Source organism: Lynx canadensis, chromosome D4 (assembly GCF_007474595.2).
Source record: "Lynx canadensis isolate LIC74 chromosome D4, mLynCan4.pri.v2, whole genome shotgun sequence".
NCBI classification, from domain to species: domain Eukaryota; kingdom Metazoa; phylum Chordata; class Mammalia; order Carnivora; family Felidae; genus Lynx; species Lynx canadensis.
In genome coordinates, this window is record NC_044315.2 from 87,206,626 (window position 1) to 87,227,569 (window position 20,944).

Below are 20,944 nucleotides of genomic sequence, written 5' to 3' on the forward strand. Positions count from 1 at the left end.
CTTGAAATATGGGCAGCTTATGGAACATCAAATATGTCTCAAAGCTGGTAAAATTGTATAAAAATGAAACCCGTGGGGAAACTGAGTGAGGAATACAAAGGATCTCTCTGTACTATCTCTGTAGCTTCCTGCGAACCTATAGTATTTCAATATAAAAAGTTTAAAAAAGTACAAATTAAGACCAATTGCATTAGTACTTGTCAAAGTGCTCTGGGAAAGAGCTGTACCAATTTAACTCACTTTTAAGCTGTTTGAGAGAGGGCCTGTTTTCCCACATCCTAGTGATGGCGGGCACAGTAAATGCTGATTACTTTTACCCACCCAAGAGGCAATATGGTTGTTCAAAATCATACTCATCTGAGCATAAGCCCAATTTAATGGCATTTCAGGCTTTGGTGAAACATTGTTATTTCTTCTTTGAAGTGCCTGCTTATGAGCTTTACTGTCTTACCTCCTTCAGATGTTAGTTTATTTGTATTTATTTGTATTTTTTTAATGTTTATTTACTTTTGGGGGGGGAGGGAGGGGCAGAGAGAGAAGGAGATAAAGCAGGCTCCAGGCTCTGAGCTGTCGGCATAGAGCCTGACACGGGGCTAGAACTCATGGACCGAGAGATCATGACCTGAGCCGAAGTTTGATACTTAACAGACGAGCCCCCCAGGCGCCCCACATATATTTTTTTAGATGTTACCTAAGAGCAGCTTTCCAGACTCCACTATTTAAAATTGCAACACCCCTCCACTACCCATTTCTGCTTTATTTTTCTTTTCAGGGACTGTTCATCATCTGACTTATTTGTCTTATTTATTTACTTATTTAAGTGTCTGTCTCACTAAAATGTCACTGCTTCAAGGGCAGAGAGTTTTTAAGTTTATTTATTTTGAGAGAGAGAGAGACAGAGAGACAGAGAGACAGAGAGACAAAGAATCCCCAAAGTAGGCTCTGAGTTGTCAGTGCAGAGCCTGACTCCGGGCTCAAACTCACCAATTGTGAGATGGTGACCTGAGCTGAAATCAAGAGTCAGATGCTTAACTGACTGAGCCACCCAGGCACCCTAAGGACAGGGATTTTTTTTTGTCTGTTTTGTCCATGTCTAAATTCCGAATACTAGAAAATACTGGCACATTGTAGGCACTCAATAAATTTCTCAAATGAATGAATGCCTACTTCCTTTCCAAGGGGGGTGTTTTTTCTTGTTGGTTTAAGAACTCTGTATATGTTAGAAAAATTAGCCTTTTATCACAGAGGGTATATATGTTTTCCCCTATTGATGCTTGCCTTTTACTTTGCCATATAGAGATTTTAAAATTTATGGGGCGCCTGGGTGGCGCAGTCGGTTAAGTGTCTGACTTCAGCCAGGTCACGATCTCACAGTCCGTGAGTTCAAGCCCCGCGTCGGGCTCTGGGCTGATGGCTCAGAGCCTGGAGCCTGTTTCCGATTCTGTGTCTCCCTCTCTCTCTGCCCCTCGCCCGTTCATGCTCTGTCTCTCTCTGTCCCAAAAATAAATAAACATTGAAAAAAAAATTAAAAAAAAATAAATAAAATTTAAGTAATTATGTATCTGTCTTATCTTTCATGGCTTCTGGGCCTTGTATTTTCCTTCTCCAAGATTATAAAAATATTTATTTTTTATTAAAATTTTTTAAAATGTTTATTTATTTTCAAAGAGAATGAGAGACAGAGTGTGAACAGGGGAGGGGCAGAGAGAGAGGGAGACACAGAGTCAGAAACAGTTTCCAGATTCCAAGCTGTCAGCACAAAGCCTGACATGGGGCTCGAACTCAGGAACCGTGAGATCATGACCTGGGCTGAAGTTGGATGCCCAACCGACTGAGCCATCCAGGTGCCCCTAAAAATTTTTAAATATATTTCTTCTAGTCCCATAGATTTTCCTATTGCAGCGCTTTAATTAATCTACAATTTATTTTTCTGTCAGATGTGAGATAGAAATAGAACTTTAGGGGTGTCTGGGTGACTTAGTTGGTTAAGCGTCTGACTTTAGATCAGGTCATGATTTCACAGTTAGTGGGTTCAAGCCCGGTGTCGGGCTCTGGCTCTGTGCTAACAGCTCAGAGCCTGGAGCCTGCTTCAGATTCTCTCTCTACCCCTCCTTGACTCGTGCTCTCTCTGTCTCTCAAAGGTGAAGAGATGTTTAAAAAAAAAGAATAGAACTTTTTTTTTTTCAAATGATAAGTCAAATGTGTTTTTTGTTTTTGTTTTATTTATTTTTGAGACAGAGACAGAGCATGAACGGGGGAGGGTCAGAGAGAGGGAGACACAGAATCCGAAACAGGCTCCAGGCTCTGAGCTGTCAGCACAGAGCCCGACGCGGGGCTCGAACTCAAGGACCGTGAGATCATGACCTGAGCCGAAGTCGGCCGCTTAACCGACTGAGCCACCCAGGCGCCCCAAATGTGTTTTTCCTAACATATCATTTGCATTTTTCCCTGTCTCCTAACCAACATTTTAAAGGGCTGACTGATATTCTTTTTATCTGGAAAAATATTCCTTTCCTATTGTGCCATTAAGAGAGCATTTATTTATTTCTTGTATTTCATACAAGAATGTAACCTTGGTATTCTACAAAAACAGCTCAGTACCTAACACGCAGTGGGAGCAGAAATCATGGGATTAGTGAATACAGGAACAGGTACCTGTGTCCCTACTTCATGGAACAGACAAGTCTTGAGGGCGGAAGGGGAGGTTTTGAGGCTTTCCAGTCCAATGACAAAGTTTTCACCCATCAGTGGATAAATTAAAAGATAAGGACAATTATGCACTTGTGCACACAAGTATGTAGAAAAAATCATTGTAAGGCTGCCAACCATCTCTTAAGAAGGATCCTGAAACCTTGGCTTTCTTTTTCTATTGTTCTCATACAGTAAATTTCATGTTTGTCAACTCCAAAAGCCAAGGAAACACTGAACTGTAGTCCGGCTCTTCCATCTGATAGTTACTGAACCGTAGTCACTGAGCCATCTGTTTGGTGCGGGCGCTGCTGTCATAGGCGTCGAGGATTTGGAAATGAAAAGACCCGCCGGGAGGCCTGTATAGTTGAGCTAGGAAGGTCCACATTCTTGAAACAATGACGTAACCGTTTATTGCCGTCGAGGAACGGGTAAGGAAGAGGTCAAGGTGACAGGTAAACTGCATAGATATAAACTGAAGCCCAGGGAAGTGCAAAGAGTAGACACAGGGAACGGTGTACCTGAAAGGCTCGTCCTCAGTCTCGCGCGCGCGTGGGCCGGGTGGAGACGGGGGCGGGGCCGCGCTCCCGGCGTCCCCGTGGCCCCGCCTCGGCAGTGGCGGGGAGGGGCGGCACGTGAGTGGGGCGGAGCCGGGCCGAGCGGGTGGGGCGGGGCGAGACGGAACGCGCGCATTCGCGGCTTCGTTTCCGGCCGGAGGCCTTTGCAGAGAGCCCCGCGTCCCTAGGGGGCGGCGGCGGCGGCGGCGGCGGCGAGGGCAAAGGGGGGATCCGGAAGTCAACACCATGTCGAGTCTGCACAAGAGCAGGTAAGGGCCACCGGGGCCGACCCGGGCGGACCACTCCTGGCCAGGCCGCCCCCTCTGCCTTGCATGGCGGGACGCAGGTGCGGCCAGGAAGCGGGAGCCCAGTGTAGCGGGTCTCGGGCGCCCACTTTCCAACCTCATTGCTTGTGGGCCTGAGGGTGCCCGGAGCGGAGGCACCTCTTCTGCTCCCCGGTGTCACCCCATGTCTCTCCCTCATCCTGGACCCCGGGTTTCCCCCTTCCCCTGGTGTCTTCCTCATCCAGGGCCTCGATGCCCCGTTCTCCAGCTCCCCATCCCCTCCCCACCGTTTTTGTCCCCCTTGTTAATCCTCTGCCCCAGTACCGTCCCCTCCAAATGCTCCCTGTTCCCCTCGCCTGGTTTTTACATGGAATGCTGGAGAACCTGGATTCTCCAGTCTTCCTTCCCTCAGGCTCAATCCCACAGCACTGGCCAAATTTTGTTAAGTCTTCAGTTTTTCTCCAGGACTCGCTTGTTCTTTAAACCTTTTGTCCTTGCCTACTGTCTAGCCCAGAGGTCTTCTAATGGTTGTATTTTTGAGCCTGGGGAGCTGCGTGCAGGTTACATAGGTCCGTTGTCTAGGGATCACATTACTCCTGGTTCCTAGTGGCACTATGGGCTGGGCCTGGCCAGCAGGAAGTGCCCAATAAATGCCAGCTCACTAAATGTTAGAAATGTGTCTAATTTCATGGTGTTTGCTTGAGAACCTCTAGAGGAATATCTCTATGTTCCTGGGTTTGGAGGAAGAAGTGATCTGTAATTCTGTAGTTCCCCTAAGGTGCCTTTGGCCAGGACCTAGGCTGAGCTTTGCTGTCTTTATGTCCTGAAGGGGTGGGAGGAACTGGTTGAAGACTGGTGATATGAGAGCTCTGGGCTTCAGAAGTGATCACTAAGTCTGTCACTCTGGGGTTTGGATGTGCTTCATTTGCCTTCCTGTCCGACTTCTAGGATTGCAGATTTCCAGGATGTCCTGAAGGAGCCCACGATCGCTTTGGAAAAGCTTCGGGAACTCAGTTTTAGTGGTAAGCAGCAGCTCTCCACGTTCAGGGTTTCCTTAGAGCAGCATTGTGGTTAGGACGGAGGGGAAGGTGCCCAGGGCCACACCTGGTCAGTTCTAGGGCGGCCAGCCTGCCTCGTGGGGCCTTCTGCTGATTCTGGGACTCTCAGCCACCCCTGACTGCCCTGACCGCCAAGAGCAAGCCTGGGCCTTAGGATGCTTCCTGGGGTGTAAGCGGTGCTTGCTGCTGGCTGAGGGTTACTGGAGAGGATCGAATGCGGGAGCCTGGAGCGGGGAAGAGACTCGAGCCGCTTCGGGGTCTGCCTCACTCCTCAGCAAACTTCCTGTGTTGTAGAATTTGGTTAGCTGCAGAGCAGTTCCTGATTCTCTCCCAGGCTTGGGGATTACAGCTGACTCAGGCAGTGGTGAACTTTGGTTAACGGTAAAATTCTAGCCTTGAGACCCTGACTTTAAGGAGCTGAACCCCAGCAGTGTTTGACTTTGCCCTCCCTGGCATGGTTAACCTTCCAGCACAGAGATTTTTGCTTATCTTTTAAAATATCCTAAGGTGTTCTGTGTGGATTCTTGTTACTGCTCTGCCCTTGTGACTTGGTCAGCAAGGAGTTCTTGTAGTTGCTTTTCTTGTCCCCATGCAGATTCTGAGGGAGGTGGGCATCAGCTCCCACTCACGGTATTAGGGGTACCGTAGCAGCAGCTGCTTTAGTGAGGCTCCTGACAATATCGCAGGAGACGTTTGTCTTTTGTTCAAGAGTGATATTTAAACGAAGATCTTGAGGGGTCATGGGGTGTGTACTGAGCTGAAGAATCTACCAGGCCTCGGGGAAGCCATTGTGCGTTGAGTTTGGGCTGTAGAGTTAAGACAGACAGACCTGTGTTGGAGTCCCCGATTGCTCTGTCATTACGGATAGGTTTCTTTATCTGGAAGGTGAGGATGAGAGTGCTAATCTTCTCTACTTACTAGGGTTGTAATGAGGGTCAAGTGAAGTAATGTCCATAAGGCACAGAGTGCTTAGCATTTATAGCTTAGTTTATATTCTGCAAATATTTACAGTGTCCCTGCTGTGTGCTGTGCCCCACGCTAGGGGCTGGGAATATAAGGCAGATTTGGTTCTTCTCTTTCGGGGGCTCACCCAGCTGTTGGTGTTACAGAGGTTAAATTAATCCTCAAACCATGTTATACAGTCCCAATTGGGCTGGATGCTATGAAGGACAGTTCATGGAGCCATTATTGTTTATAATGAGAGACCTGACTCCAACTGGGCAGAGATGGTGGTGGTGGGTAAGTGCTGCTCTGAGGAAGAAATACCAAGGGTGAGAAGGCGTTATCCTCAAAAGAACATTCCCCACAGAGGGAGCTCTGGGGTGGGGGCAGGGGTCATGGAGAGAAATACACAGGATTAGCCTGTAGTCCAATGATTTTTCTGACAGGAGATGATTCTTGAGGAAGTACTTCTCGCACTCCATTCCTTGCCCACTGGCTCTGAGGTGGAGGGCTGGGGGGGGCTGGGGGTTCTGGCCTGGGGCGTGACTCTTGCCTGCTGTGTCCACAGGCATCCCCTGTGAGGGCGGACTTCGGTGCCTCTGCTGGAAGGTGGGTGTGCCTGGGGTGGGGTGCCTGCTCTGCCAAATGTCCTTGGGTTCCTGCATGGCCTGCCCCCGCCCTGGCCCCTTCCCCTTCTTCTGCGCCTTTCCTTGCTTGTCCGAGGAGACTTTTCTGGGAAGTTCTGGGTTTCTTTTCCTCTTGGCATCCCCTCCAGGATTCCCTTGGGGCAGGAACACGTAGTAGTGGCAGTGAAGCTCTCTGCTTCCTGGTCCGCACAGAGCAGTAGAAGTGATGCTTAATGGGACAGAAAGAGGCCACGCTTTGCCCAAAGCTATTAGCCGAGGTGGGAGCAGCCTCTTGAGCTCCAGGTTTCCTTATCCTTTGCGAGGGTCTCTGTGAGGACAAGCAGAGGAAAGGGTGGGTTTGGGATAAAGTGGAGAGGAAAGGGGAGGCTACCCCCAGCCCACACCTGCACGCGTGAGTTTCAGCCCATCTGGTCTTCTGGCCTTTATTGGACATTTTTCTTGAGGCCTGTTGGCCTCCACCTACTGTCTGGGGTTGGGCCCAGGAGTCGACAGAGCTTTGTTCCTCTCCCTCTGTGCAGATTCTCTTGAACTACCTCCCCTTGGAGAGAGCCTCATGGACCTCCATTCTGGCCAAACAGAGGTGAGACCACGAGAAAGGGGGGTGATGGGAGGGCCTTCCTATCAGACAGCAGGTGGTGCTGGGCCTGCCTTGCCTCCTGTTGCTGCTTCTCTGGTCCAGGCTCCCTGGACGAGACCCTTGGGATCATCCTCTCTCCCCTTCTCTCCTGCAGGGAGCTGTATTCTCAGTTCCTGAGGGAAATGATTATCCAACCTGGCATTGCCAAGGCCAACATGGGTGTGTCCAGGGAGGATGTGACCTTTGAGGACCACGTGAGTAAGGGTCTCAGCAGGGGCCCAGGCTACAGAGTAGGGAGGGATGCAGGCTTTGGAGCCAGAAGTTCCGTCTGCCCCAGAGGACAGATGTGGCCAGTCTGGGTCCCCTCTGGACCATCCAGTACCTCCTCTCTGTGTTGGGCCGCTCAGCCCCTGGAGGCCGTCGTCTCTCCCTTCTCCTTCCCAGGCGCTGGGCCTGGTCAGGAACGTAGGCCATGAATTGGGGTCTTAGTGTGTGTGTAGAACTGAGCCAAGTCCTCTGTGTGTGCTGTGTCTCCTTTCCTCCTCGCCTCAGTTCCCTGGGGAAATTTCTGTGATTTTTTTATAATTGAAGAGAGAGCAGGGCAGGAGTGAGAATAAATGGTCTTTCTGTGGCCTGGAGGGAGCCTCATGCTCTCCTCAGATACTGAGCCCCTCCCCTTGTGCAGAAAGTGGAGATGGATGGACCCGTCCTCCAACGTTTAGACTTGATGATTCCGAGCAAGGTGAATTAGATTCGAAGAGACCTGATAATACAACATGCGTTCATTCAACAAGCATTTAGTGAGCACCTGGTATATGCGGCATTTGAGACAGAAAGGGTGGTCCCTGCCCAGCAGGGGTGTCCTCAGAGCAGAACGTGATGTTGGAGGCTCCCCAAGTAGCTCACAGGCTGTCTCAGAGCCCCCGCTGGGCCTCTGCTCAGGCGCCCCCCCCAGACTGGAATCTGCCCCCTGGGGCCCTGGCTGGACCTGGGACAGAGCAGCTCATCCTCTCCCCTCAGCCACTCAACCCCAACCCCGACAGCCGCTGGAACACATACTTCAAGGACAACGAGGTGCTGCTGCAAATCGACAAAGACGTCCGGTAAGCAGGGCACTGGGGGTCAGGAGCTGGCCCGTGGGACTTCTGGGGGGTTTCCCAGTCCTGTCCTTTCCCTTTGCAGCCCACACCCACAGGTGGGTGTTTGAGGAACGGCTGGAGGCTGGTCTGGTAGGTGGGTCCAAGCCCCAGTGATGTCGGCCTATGAACGGGGCCAGTGACCGAGTCGAGTGCCTGGCTATCCTTTCTCCCTGCCTTAGTTTCTGTCGTGCCGCAGGTGTTTATGGGTTCATTGGATCCTTCCTGCGACAGATACTGAGATCCCACTCTATGGCGAGCTCAGTGCCGAGCTCAGGGTTGAGCATGGAATTGACAGACGTGGTCCCCTTCTTAAGGAGCTTAGAACCCGGTGGGGAGGATGGTTAGATAGTCCTTCAGCAAGATGGGTCTTCCGTGTAATTAGCATTTGTGGTCAGTGCCCTGAGGGAAGAGTTCAGGGTGCTTTAAGGGTTGGGGGGAAGCCTCGGCTGAGGTCTCAGGAGTGAGAGGCCTCGAGGGAGGAGGGAGGGAAAGACCGTGGTGGTGGGGAGCTGCTTCCGGGAAGGCCCTGAAAGCGCATGGAGGCACGTTCGAGGAGCGGTGGTGGAAGCCACACTGGAAGGAGGCGGGGGTTGGACCTTGGACTTGATCCCAAGGGCATGGGGCAGTCATGCAGAGGTTTTGAGCATAGGAGTGACAGGATCAGATGAGTGGTTTTTGAAAACTTGTGAGCCTCAGTGTGTGCCTGGGCGTGCTTTTCCGCTTGGCAGAGAGACGTGGAAACACGCTCCTGCTTCCTGTGGGGTTGGCGAGTCTGGCAGTGGGTGGGATCTCCCACAAGGCTGTGTGAGGAGCTGGAAGGGAGGCCTCCCTGCAGTGGGGCTGAGTGGTTGGAGCTGGAGATCTGCAGTCAGTTGGCCGGGTTTCAGTTCCCCTTTCACCGGGCGCCGGCCGTGTTTCCGGGCCCTCGTGGCCCCGGGCGCTGCTCCTCTGTCCGTGCTCAGCTTGTCCGGCCCCATCTTCAGATGGCCTCAGGTGGACACCCAGCCCAGTGCGGCTCAGCCAGGATGCAAAAGAGGGTCTCGCCTCCTGCATTCTCAGGGTGGAGTTGGGGCGGCCTCTGTGCACGAGGTGTCTTAACAGTTTGCGTCAAGAACCATGTCTTGAACCCGGTTCTAGAGAAACAGGTTCTGTCTCACACTGGTAGCGATTGTAGCATGTCATTCAGTGTTTCTAGGGGGGCAAGTTTGCAACGTGCTGGGTGTAAGAAGTCTGGAAAGCGTGCCTGTGCTGCAGTAACGTGCACGAGAAAAACTTTACCTGTTGAAGTGACGCGGCGATGTGGGTCCATTATATCACAGTAAAACTGGAAATGAAACGAAACCAAACCTATGTGATCGCATCGTAGAGACTGTCTCCCACCTTGAGTTTTCTTCTCCCTCTGTTCTGGACATCTTCCTGTGTCAGCTGTATACTATCCTGTTACACAATGTGCAGCATAACCATTTTATTTAAGTTAGTTTATCAACATAACCATTTTAAACCACACTGCACTGAATACCCTATATGTATTAGATAATTTTTTTTTTTAGATAAATATTTTTGACATGGAAAGATGGTTGTGGTTAAAGAGGAGAGTTGGATTATAAGACCATAAGGACACTTAAAAATTTTATATGTGTGTGTACCTATATGGAAATACAAATCAGAATGTGGGTATATTAGGGACACGTGGATGGCTCAGTCAGTTAAACATCTGACTCTTGGTTTTGGGTCAGGTCGTGATCTCGTGGTTCGTGGGTTCAAGCCCCACGTCGGGCTCTGTGCTGATGGCTCAGAGCCTGGAACCTGCTTCGGATTCTGTGTCTCCCTCTCTCTCTGTCCCTCCCCCGGCTGCACTCTGTTTCTCTCTGTCTCAAAAATGAATAAATGTTAAAAAAAAAAAAAAAACAACAACTAAATTCTTTTTTTTTTTTTTTTTTAATTTTTTTTTTCAACGTTTTTTATTTATTTTTGGGACAGAGAGAGACAGAGCATGAACGGGGCAGGGGCAGAGAGAGAGGGAGACACAGAATCGGAAACAGGCTCCAGGCTCTGAGCCATCAGCCCAGAGCCCGACGCGGGGCTCGAACCCACGGACTGCGAGATCGTGACCTGGCTGAAGTCGGACGCTTAACCGACTGCGCCACCCAGGCGCCCCAACAACTAAATTCTTAAAAGTAAAATGTTACAGGGGCGTGTGGGTGGCTCAGTCAGTTGTGTTCGATTCTTGATTTTGGCTCAGGTCATGATCTTGCAGTTCATGAGTTCAAGCCCTGCACTGGGCTCTGTGCTGATGGTGTGGAGCCTGCTTTAGATTCTCTGCCTCCCTCTCTCTCTCTCTACACCTCCCCTGCTTGCTTTCTATGTCTCCCCCTCCCCCAAAAATGTTACTAATTTTTTAAAATTTATTTTTTTATTCTTGAGAGAGAGAGAGAGGGCAGGGGAGGGGCAGAGAGAGAGAGGAAGACAGAGAATCTAAAGTGGGCTCTGCTCTGACAGCAGAGAGCCCGATGCAGGGCTCGAACTCACCAATGGTGAGATCATGACCTGAGCTGAGCCGAAGTCAGATGCTTAACCACCTGAGCCACCGGGGCGCCCCAAATGTTACTAATTTTTTAAAAAACACAAAAAATGCCTTTTGGAATAGTGGAGCACCCAGCAACAGAGTGCTGATGAAATGCTCCAAACTTTCATCCTGAGTAACAGTGCTCTCTCCTGTTCCCTCTTGACAGGAGGTTGTGCCCAGATATATCTTTCTTCCAGAGAGCCACCGAGTACCCCTGCCTCCTTATCCTGGACCCCCAGAATGAGTTTGAGACCCTGCGTAAACGGGTGGAACAGACGACGCTGAAATCGCAGACAGTGGCCCGGAACCGGAGCGGAGTCACAAATGTGAGAGCCAGCCCGGGGGCCCCAGGGACGCCCCGTGACAGCCTTTTCCTTCCTGCTTCCCTCGGAGCACTGGCCACCGGCCATCTGCCCTGACAGCTACCCAAAGCGACCTTGGTCCTGCCAGGTCTACCTCTGGGGCTCTTCTGCAAGTCAGCTATCAAAGTCTGGGGGTGTGGGGGGCCGGGGGAGGGTCCTCCCGTGTGCTGAAGGAGCAGCAGGGGAGATGGCTCTTGAAAAAGCGATTACACACTGATGAGAACGTGTGGGAGCAGTGAGGCAGTGAGGAGTTGACCTGGCTTTGGTGTCCCGGAAGACTTCCCCGAGGAGGTGACATTTCAGCTAAGAGGCCAGGAATTAGCAGGAAAGTGTGTTCCAGGTGGGGAGGAGGGCATAGTGGAGGCCTCAGGCAGGAGTGAGTGTGGTGTGTTCAGGGAATAGCAGAGTCCAGCCAGGCAAGAGGGGGGCACCGCCAGAGGATGCTGGCAAGGTCAGCGGCCGTGAGGCCACCTAGGGACTCCTGAGCAATGCAGGGACGTGATTCCGGTCTGCTTTTGTGAAGGATTGCCGTGGGCAGTTGCCGTGGGGGGTGTTGGAAGGGCAGGAATGGAGGATGGGAGGCGGCCGCACCGTCCAGGCACAGGCAGGTGGGGGCCGGGGTGAAATGTGGGTAGACTTGAGAGATCAGGAGCTAGAATTGCTAGGGCTTGTGCTGGCCAAGTCACACGGAGGGTTTGAACCCCAGTCTTCTAGCAGATTCCTGTAACTCTGAGAAGCAGCCTGTAGCCAAATGAAGCGTATTACCTTCTTCCTGAATTTACACCTATGTTTGAGTACATGGAACTCCCGCTTTTTCCTCAAAACTTTTCATTGTCCTCCAACAGTAGAAAAATCCTTCTCTGTAACCTCCAACAGACTCGTGACATATAATACTGCAGAAGCTTTCTTCCCTCAGGTAGAATGACTGATCACATCTCTGTGTCTCTCGGATAGCAGCCATTTTCTGCTGCAGGGGTGACACGGGCAGTTAACAGCTGTTCCCAGGGGCCCATGTGCCCGGGACAGAGTGACATGTGCCAGGGGGTGCAGAATGCTTGGCTGGCCACGTGGGCGACCCTACTTGCCGCTGATGTCCTGGCTACAGGGCAAGGTGCGGACCTGGCTTCACTCATTTCACTGCAGTAATTGGGGTCTGAGAGCGGAGCTCTTCCCCATTTTAGGTCTTGATCTGGTCCTGGTGGCAGAGAACCTGACCAGAAGCTGCATCCCTAGACCTCGGGACCTGCGCTTGGGCCATTTAGTTCAAGTTGAACATCTGTTTGACTTCGGGGGAAGTAACACCAGCCTCACCTTCCTGGGCCTCCACCTTCTCCCCTGTAAACTGGGCAGGATCATTTCCACCATGCTGGCTTTTGAATCACCAGGAGGTTGAAATGAGGTCACGGCTCTGCAGATTTTGGGAAGGCTGCAAGGCATTTCTCTGAGGCCTGGGCTGCAGGCTATGGAGTCCGCCAGTCTGGGCTCAAGTCCTGCTGTCACCACATAGTGCGAGACTTTGGTGAGTGACCTAACATTTCTGAGCCTCAGTTTCCTCGTCTTCAAAATGATGTTGAGCAGGCATTCTAGATTGTTCAGAGGACTTCATGGAGGAATGCTTGCAGGGCACGGTCTTGCCCATGGAAAGGTGTCAGTGAATGTTAGCGATGTGTGCGTGTGAGCGCACATGTACACACGTGTATATGTTTGCACGTGTGTGTATGATGGGGGGGGACTTTGTCTTCAGGATCCCGTGCTTCCCGGATGGCTTCATACGCTGGCCCTGCCTGCGTTTGCCTGCAGCTTTCTCACACAGGGAACCCCCGGCACCTGGATCTTTGCGGCGCCCCTGGGGGCTCCTGCCAGCACCGCTGTTGGAGACCTCTGCTCTGTCGCAGGAGGAACCCTCTTCAGCAGGGATCCCTCTTCTGTTTATCTCCCAACTTTTTCTTAATGAAAAATGTGAAACGTTCGCAAAAGTTGAAAGAAGAGTACGATTCCCAACTGTATACTTTCCACCTAGATTCAACAGTTGTGAATGTTCTGCCATATTTGTGGGTGTATTATATGTAGAGAGAGTAAGTTGCACACGCCCCGACCCTTCATCCGCGAGTACTCTTGTGGGCGTCTCCTGGGAGGGAGAACATCCTCCTTTGTCACCATCCTCACATACGAAGATTAACAATAATTCCACAGTAACACCCAACTTCCAGCCCGTGATCGGATGTCCTCAGTTGTGCCAAGAATATTTTAGTTATTTGACTTTGCATCCGAGACCCATTAAGGTGTATGTGTGGGATTGAGATGTTATATTTCATTAGTCTCTTGATCTCAGGGAGGCCTCCACTTCCGTCCCCCTCCCCCACAGCATTTGATTTTTTGAAGGATCTTGGCCAGTTGTCTGTTTTTGACACATTTACAGGTTTTTTAAAAAGTAAAGAATAACTTACATGTAGTAAAATGCACAGATCTCAAGTACGCAACTAGATGAACTTTTAGTTACGTACACGCCCAGTCAAGACACTGAATGTTTCCATCATCCAGAAAGTTCCTTCACGCCCCTTCCCAGTCAGTACCCCTCACCTCAGAGGTAAGCGCTGTTCTGGTTTTTAGCACCATAAATTGGGCTTCGGCCCCGCTGCCTTGTGGAATACTCCACATTCTGGGTTTGTCTGCCTCTTTCTCCCTGTGGCGTTGGATGCGTTCCGCTGTGCTGTGTATTCCCCATAAGCTGGAAGTTGAGTCTTGCCTGAACGGCAAACATTTCTGGCGGGAACGCGTTATCTCTACCGTCGCCGCCTTACCGGCTCCTCCCCTCTTTCCCCAGATGTGCTCCCCACACAAGAACTCCACGCCCTCTTCCCTGAACGAGTATGAGGTGCTGCCCAACGGCTGCGAGGCCCACTGGGAGGTGGTGGAGCGCATCCTGTTCATCTACGCCAAGCTCAATCCTGGCATCGCTTACGTGCAGGGCATGAACGAGATCGTGGGGCCCCTCTACTATACCTTTGCCACCGACCCCAACAGCGAGTGGAAAGGTAAAAGGCCTCTTGGCTGCCCGCATCCCTCATGCGGCTCCCTAGAGAGAGGGGCCCAGGAAAGCCTGGCTAATGGGCCTTATGAGGCGCTGCGACTCGCGCCCCACCTCTGGGCCTCTTCTTCCCTCTGTCAGAGGTGAGAGGTTAGCCTGGATCATCTCTGAGGTCCTTTCCAGTTCAGGCCTTCTAGGATGTGGGGAGTGTGTTGAGCTCTCAGCGCGGGTAACGGAAGTTCTGACAAAGGAGATGACCGGTACATTCCGGAAGCTGAATGACAAGGCTTCAAGTAAATGGTTTGAAAAGTGTCCTCAGAAGAGCATGTAATCAGTTACTAAGTGAAATGCACAGTGTTGCCCGAAGGTGTGAGAAGAAAGACGTGGTGTCCTTAGTCTGGGGGCGGAGCGTGGTCAAGGATAGAGGAGGGCCCGGGCCGGACCAGGAGGGTGGGCGGCCCGGAGGAGCTCAGAGGCAAAGGGGGAGACGTCGTGCACGGGAGAGGTGGGGTGCGACGCGGGAGGGCATCAGTTCCCTTGCAGCTGCCCCCCCTTCCCCCACCCATCGCCAGAGCACGCCGAGGCGGACACCTTTTTCTGCTTCACCAACCTCATGGCTGAGATCCGGGACAACTTCATCAAGAGCCTGGACGACTCACAGTGTGGCATCACCTACAAGATGGAAAAGGTGTACTCCACCTTGAAGGATAAAGACATGGAACTCTACCTGAAACTGGTGAGGACCACGGGGCCAAGGCAGACGGACGGGAAGGGGCACAGATAGCAGGCCTCCTCAGCACCCCAGGCCCGGGGCAAGTTCTGGCTTGAGTCCGGGAATGGAGAGTGGCTGCTCCCGCTGGGGAGTGCTGGCCTGAAAGCTGGGGCTCGACCGGGAGACCGAGGCAGCAGTTGACGTGGGAGCCTAGCAGGCTGGGCACGAAGAGGAAGTTGATAGGGTGCCTGTCGTGGGCCAGGCATGATGCAGTGTGTTCACTGTAGACTGAATGACTTTAGCTTGGTAGCAGTCCTCTGAGAAACAAAGTGCAAGCTTCATTTTTATTTTTATTTATTTTTAAGACGTTCATTTATTTTTGAGAGGGAAAACACAAGCAGGGGGGGGAGAGGGCAGAGAGAGAGAGGGAGACAGAGGGTCCGAAGCAGGCTCTGTGCTGACAGCAGCGAGCCTGATGTGGGGCTCGAACCCACGGACCGCGAGATCATGACCTGAGTCGAAGTGGGACGCTCAACTGACTGAGCCACCCAGGCGCCTCTGAACTTCATTTAAAAAAAATTTTTTTTTTTTTGGGGGGGCGCCTGGGTGGCTCAGTCGTTAAGCGTCCCACTTCGGCTCAGGTCATGATCTCACAGTCCGTGAGTTCGAGCCCCGCGTCGGGCTCTGTGCTGACAGCTCAGAGCCTGGAGCCTGCTTCAGATTCTGTGTCTCCCTCTCTCTCTGACCCTCCCCCATTCATGCTCTGTCTCTCTCTGTCTCAAAAATAAATAAAACATTTAAAAAAAAATTTTTTTTTAATGTTTATTTTTGAGAGAGAGACAGAATGTGAGCAGGGGAGGGGCAGAGAGAGAGGGAGATACAGAATCCGAAGCAGGCTTCAGGCTCTGACCCGTCAGCACAGAGCTGTATGTGGGACGTGAGATCTCACGAACCATGAGATCATGACCTGAGCCGAAGTGGGACGCTTAACTGACTGAACCACCCAGGCGCCCCTGAACTTCATTTTTAAAAATTAAAAATAATCTAAAAAGTTCTTGGAGTGTCATTCCCCATTTATTTCGGAAAACGGTTTTGTGAAAAGAAACTATATAAAAACAATTTTGTGAACAAGAAAATACATATAAACAGATCCCTTTAAACAGATTTGGAATTATGTTTTTGTTATTTTGTAACATGGTTTTTCAGTTAGTAATACTCACTGGCTGACCAGACGGCTCATCTCTATGGGGAGTAATTGTCTTACAAGATGTTGTACGGAGAGTAAATAAATGAAATAATATATTTCACATGTGAAGTACAAGGCTGGGCTTATCCTAAGTGCCCCATAATAGTCTGTCCATAAATCCAGGGTTATAATCCGTACTGCATTTAAAAAAAAATTTTTTTGGGGGGCGCCTGGGTGGCGCCGTCGGTTAAGCGTCTGACTTCAGCTCAGGTCACGATCTCGCGGTCCGTGAGTTCGAGCCCCGCGTCGGGCTCTGGGCTGATGGCTCAGAGCCTGGAGCCTGTTTCCGATTCTGTGTCTCCCTCTCTCTCTGCCCCTCCCCCGTTCATGCTCTGTCTCTCTCGGTCTCAAAAATAAATAAACGTTAAACAAAAAAAAAATTAAAAAAATTTTTTGTTTTATTATTTATTTTTGAGAGAGACAGAGACAGAATGCAAGTGGGTTGGGGCAGAGAGAGGGGGACACAGAATCCGAAGCAGGCTCCAGGCTCCGAGCTGTCAGCACAGAGCCTGGTGCGGAGCTTGAACTCACAAGCTGTGAGATCATGACCTGAGCTGAAGTCGGACGCCCAACCAACTGAGCCACCCAGGCGCCCCCATACTGCATTTTAAAAGAATCTGAGCCATTTGTAAATCTAGAGAGCTTACATAAAAGCACGGATTTCTGGCTCCTCTTGAAAAATCGAAGATCTGACAGCACCGGCCGGCCACAACAGCAGCCGTCCCTCTGGTTGAGCGCGGCTCTCCGGGCGGCCCCAGTGCCGTCCCGCCCCCACAGCATGCCCGGCGCAGACGCGCGGCCAGTCTGATAGGCCACATGACACTGCATGGCAGCTGACCGCCATGCCCACGCCTTGTCTCCCCAGCAAGAGCAGAACATCAAGCCCCAGTTCTTTGCCTTCCGCTGGCTGACACTGCTGCTGTCCCAGGAGTTCTTGCTGCCTGACGTCATCCGTATCTGGGACTCCCTCTTCGCCGACGACAACCGCTTCGACTTCCTCCTCCTGGTGTGCTGTGCCATGCTCATGTGAGTAGACGGCGAGCAGAGGGCCGGGGCTGCTTGTGGGGAGTGAGCCTCTGGATTTCTCGGGCGGGTGTCACACTGCGGGTGGTAAGGCGGGAGCAGGAAGGGGCCTGCTGGGCCCATGCTCGGTGGCCCAGGGCTCTAGCGCTTTGCTGCTGTGTTCTTTTTTTTTTTTTTTAAAGTTTATTTATTTTGAGAGCGAGAGCGAGCATGTATGCGCATGACAGGTGAGGGGCAGAGAGAGGGAGAGAAATAGAGAGAGAGGGAGAGAGGGAGAATCCCAAGCAGGCTCTGTGCTGTGAGCGCAGAGCCTGACTCAGGGCCTGATCTCACCAACGGTGAGATTACGACCTGAGCTGAAATCAAGAGTCGGTCGCTTAACTGAGCCGCCCAGGCGCCCCTCTGCTTGTTTTCCTTAGACTGATCCGGGAGCAGCTGCTGGAAGGGGACTTCACCGTAAACATGCGGCTCCTGCAGGTAATGGGGTTCGGGGGGCCCAGCTCAGGCTCTGGTCGTGAGGCAGGTACTTACCAAGCACCCACCGCTGCCAGCCGCTGTTTCAGGCTGGGGTCAGGAACAGGGCAGAAGAGTCCAGACTCCTGAGGCAGATCTGGGTTAGGATCTGGGTTTGAATTCTGGTCCTGCCACTTGAGTGGTGTCGCCTTGAGTGAATGACTTGGCGTCCCTGACCCAAATGTTCTACCTGAGTTCATCTTACCCGGGGCCCGGTGGCGCCCGGTACATTGTGGTGCTTGTTGGTGAAAGCGCTGAGACCTGGGGGAGGAGGTTGGGGTGCAGTGGTTCAGAACGTAGGCTCAAGAGTAAACAGCTCTGGGTTCACATCTTTGTTCTGCTGTGGTAGTCATGTGACCCGAGCCAAGCGATCACCTCTCCAGGCCTCAGTGTCTCCAGTGCCTGGCCTGGGGTTGGTTTTCAGTAATTTGACGAGGTCTGTAAAACGGACACAGTCACAGTAACTTTCTAACCAGACTGATGAGGTGACCCACTGAGCTAATGCATGAGCAGCACCTGGTCCACGACCAGGCTCGGGATGAACGGTGCTTGGGATTCGATGGCAGGAGGGAGGGGAGGGAGGGTGGCCCGAGTCCTAAGGAAGGGGCTGTGGCACTGGTCGGTGCTGATTGGGTCAGGTAAGCTAGTGCTGCAGCGGGTGTAGCGTTAGCAAAGGTTTGGGCGACATGCAGGTGTCTTTGGCCTGTGGCCCCTGTCCCTCCGGCCCGGGGCCCAGCATGGTGACAGGGCCCAGTGGGAAGGAAGGGCATGTAGTGGTGAAAGGTGAGCTGACTTAAGAGGCATGTTGTTGACCTTTTCCCTGCCCAGGATTACCCCATCACAGATGTCTGCCAGATCCTTCAGAAAGCCAAGGAACTCCAAGACTCCAAGTAGCCTCCTGGCAAGAGGCCCAGGTTTGGGAGAGAAGACACCGACCCCTGTGCCCTGGCTTCTGGGACACGCAGAAGCCTGTGGGATCCCAGCCAGCCTGAGGGGAAACTGCAGGATTGGCCCACTCCAGGCCTCCTCACCCGGCTCCCTCCCCCTCGGCCGCTCCCGCTGGGGGCACACTGTGCCATGTTCCTTCCTATCCATGCAGCCCTAGCTCTCTCCCTGCTCTTCATCCTGGGGACCTTTTGCCCAGGCTGCCGAGCAAGGCTGGAGCTCATGGGGTGGTTTTCCGGGGCTGGGGCACATTGGGGGCACTGGGGCCCGGCAAGGGTCCTTCCCTGCCTCTGCTCGGCTGCTCCCTTCCTGTTCTCCTGCTCTGGTCTTCTGGGCTCTGGTCTCGGGAGGTGCTTGGCAAATGAGCCAGAAACCACTTCTTCTGGGGGTTGGTGCTTAGGCTTCTCCATGGGGAAGGTGACACTGTGAAGGAGCTAAGAAGCTGCCAGGCCCAGGTCAAACTCTCTGTCCCTCTCCCCGCGAGTGTGTGTTTCTGTCTGTAGTCCTGGGTGGGCGTGTGTGTGTCTCTTCATCTCCCGGGTGTCTGCTGCTCCTGTGTGGTGTGTGTGTGTGTGTGTGTGTGTGTGTGTCCATGTGTATATGACGGGGGTGGGGTGTCTTTGGTCCCTCGAGGGCTCTTTCTCCTCCCCTTCTCCCTCTGCCTCTTTCACAGAGGGGATGTGTGACTCCCTCTCGCTCTGTCTGCCCCTCTGTTGTTCTTCCTCTGCCCTTCTCTCTTGGGGTGCCTTATCCCCAGCTCTTCCCCCTCCTCCCCTCCACGAACCCCAGAAACAGAATGAGGAGTCTGGCTCAGCAAAATCCCTGGGGGTCAACCTTGGCCTTTGCACCCTGTTCACATTCCCAGCCCTGGGCCCCCAGGTCGCACAGACGGGGAGGGAGTCCACAGTGCCTCAGCGCAGGGTCCTGAATTGACTCCCAACAGAAATGTTGGAAACCAAAAGCTGCTGAGAAATGATGGCCCGTAAGGCTTTGGGCCCCTTACCCTCCTTTCTGCCCAGGGGATGGAGGAAGGAGAAGAGGGAAAGCTGGGGCTTCCAGAGATTCCCCCAAAAGGCCCTTCTCTCCCAGAGGAAAAGGACCTGAAAGCGATAGTGTACCAGGGGTTGGGATCCAAGTGTTTCAGAAGAGTCGTTATTCTTGTGGCTCCCAGGTCCTAGCCCAGGGCAGTGAGTCCCATAAAGGGCAAGTGGGACCAATGGGAGTCTCCCTGGGCCAGGTGTAGCTGAGCTTAAAGGCCCTGGATCCTCTTGGTGCCAGGAGAGCCACGTCTCCCCCGGGCAGGCTGAAGGAGGTGCTGGCCCTTCCCTGGTCACCTGCTTGGGCTGTTCCCAGGATCTGGGGCAGGGACACTCGGAGCAGGAGCAGCTGGCTACTCTTGCCGCGGGGCTGTGGGAGGAGTGGGCACATTCTGACCAAGGCCCGCCCTCCTGTGAGGAGACAGGTGGTTTGGATCTGGAAGGCTGGGCGATACGGCAAGCGGCCTCCGCCTCAGACTGGCCAGCAGTGGCCCTTTTGTCCCCAAAGCCTTCCCGAGTCCGGCAGCCAGGACTTTGTGCTGCCTTCCCGGGCCCGGCTGTGGGGCCCAGGAAGAGCTGCCCCCAAGTGGCTCCTGTACCAGGCTGTACCTTGGATGCTGCTGGGACTTTACGCACTTGCCTTTTTGCCGCCACCCCTCCCAACATACAGTACTTGGGAGATTTTTTTTTTTACTGTATTTATTCAGACTCCTAGTTATTTATTGCAGACTGGCAAGTGCTTGGTTTGGGGATGAAGGGTGGGGCTGGGAAAGTATACAAGCAGTTGGAGGTCTTCCTGACCTTCCAAGGTCAGAGTCAGCATCCTCTCCACCTGTCTGTGGGACCTTCCTGGTTTTCCAGCAGGTTCTGGCTGGGAGGGCTCTGAGCTCTGCACTGCAACTGAGTGTAAGGGATACAACAGGGTGGGTGTCGTCTCCAGACTGCAAGACCCCAGCATGGCACAGAGACCCTGCTTCCCACCAGCCTGGCTCAGCCTCTTCCCAGAACTGCTCAGCTGGTGGTTCAGTCCCAACTTTGAGCCCTTCACAGCCTGAGGCTTGGGCCACAGCCTGGGGCCCAGCAGCCTGCTCAGGACACCTGATGCATTCCCTCTTGCCTGTCCCCCGCCTACCCTCCTGGGGCCATACTACTTGAGTCGCTGCGTCTGATTTGCCTCAGTGGCAGACTTAGGTCCAGTGCTCTTTCCTTGACCTTGGGATGAGGATCGGGAGCACAGGGACCATGTCCAGATTACACGGCGCTCCCCAGTGGGATACTGCCTGAGGAAGGGACAGGCCCTTGGTGATTTCCCCTCCCCAGATTCTCAAGGGAGGTGCCTTGAGAGCCAGCATGCCCAGGGCTTCCTGGTTGGGAGCTGCCCCCAGGACTTCGGACACTTAGAGATTGGGCTGTAAGAATTCTGCAGGTCTCACTCCAGGGTCAGAATGGAAGTCTGCTTTTGTTTTTTCATCTGTTTTATTCCTTGAATCAATGCTGTTGATGACAAGTTGTCTTTAATAAATCATGTGTTCTTTGCATTGGGCATTGGTGCTGTGACGGGCTGACACCTTTGAGGCCTCAGGGGAAATCTGAGTGGGGGTGGAGCAAGAGGCTCTTGAA

General features: G+C 52.7%; 1 protein-coding gene across 3 annotated transcripts; it reads left to right on the plus strand.

Annotated features, from left to right (window-relative positions):
* Nucleotides 1-3,397: 3,397 nt before the first annotated feature.
* On the plus strand, nt 3,398-20,862 carry TBC1D13 (TBC1 domain family member 13). Of its 3 annotated transcripts, none has more exons than XR_004344324.1 (12): nt 3,398-3,514; nt 4,478-4,551; nt 6,098-6,138; nt 6,695-6,756; nt 6,908-7,007; nt 7,774-7,856; nt 10,625-10,784; nt 13,645-13,855; nt 14,421-14,584; nt 16,672-16,832; nt 17,224-17,306; nt 18,171-20,862. XR_004344324.1 is itself a non-coding variant. In XM_030294427.1 (12 exons), the coding sequence occupies exons 1-12, from the start codon at nt 3,492-3,494 to the stop codon at nt 18,234-18,236; spliced, it is 1,203 nt and encodes a 400-aa protein (XP_030150287.1). In that variant the 5' UTR covers nt 3,402-3,491; the 3' UTR covers nt 18,237-20,862. The 3 variants fall into 3 exon arrangements, 2 of the variants coding, with proteins under 2 accessions (XP_030150287.1, XP_032451376.1); XM_030294427.1 differs by having other exon boundaries at nt 3,402-3,514; nt 17,249-17,306; XM_032595485.1 differs by lacking the exon at nt 6,098-6,138 and having other exon boundaries at nt 3,414-3,514; nt 17,249-17,306.
* The last annotated feature ends 82 nt before the right edge of the window (nt 20,863-20,944 follow it).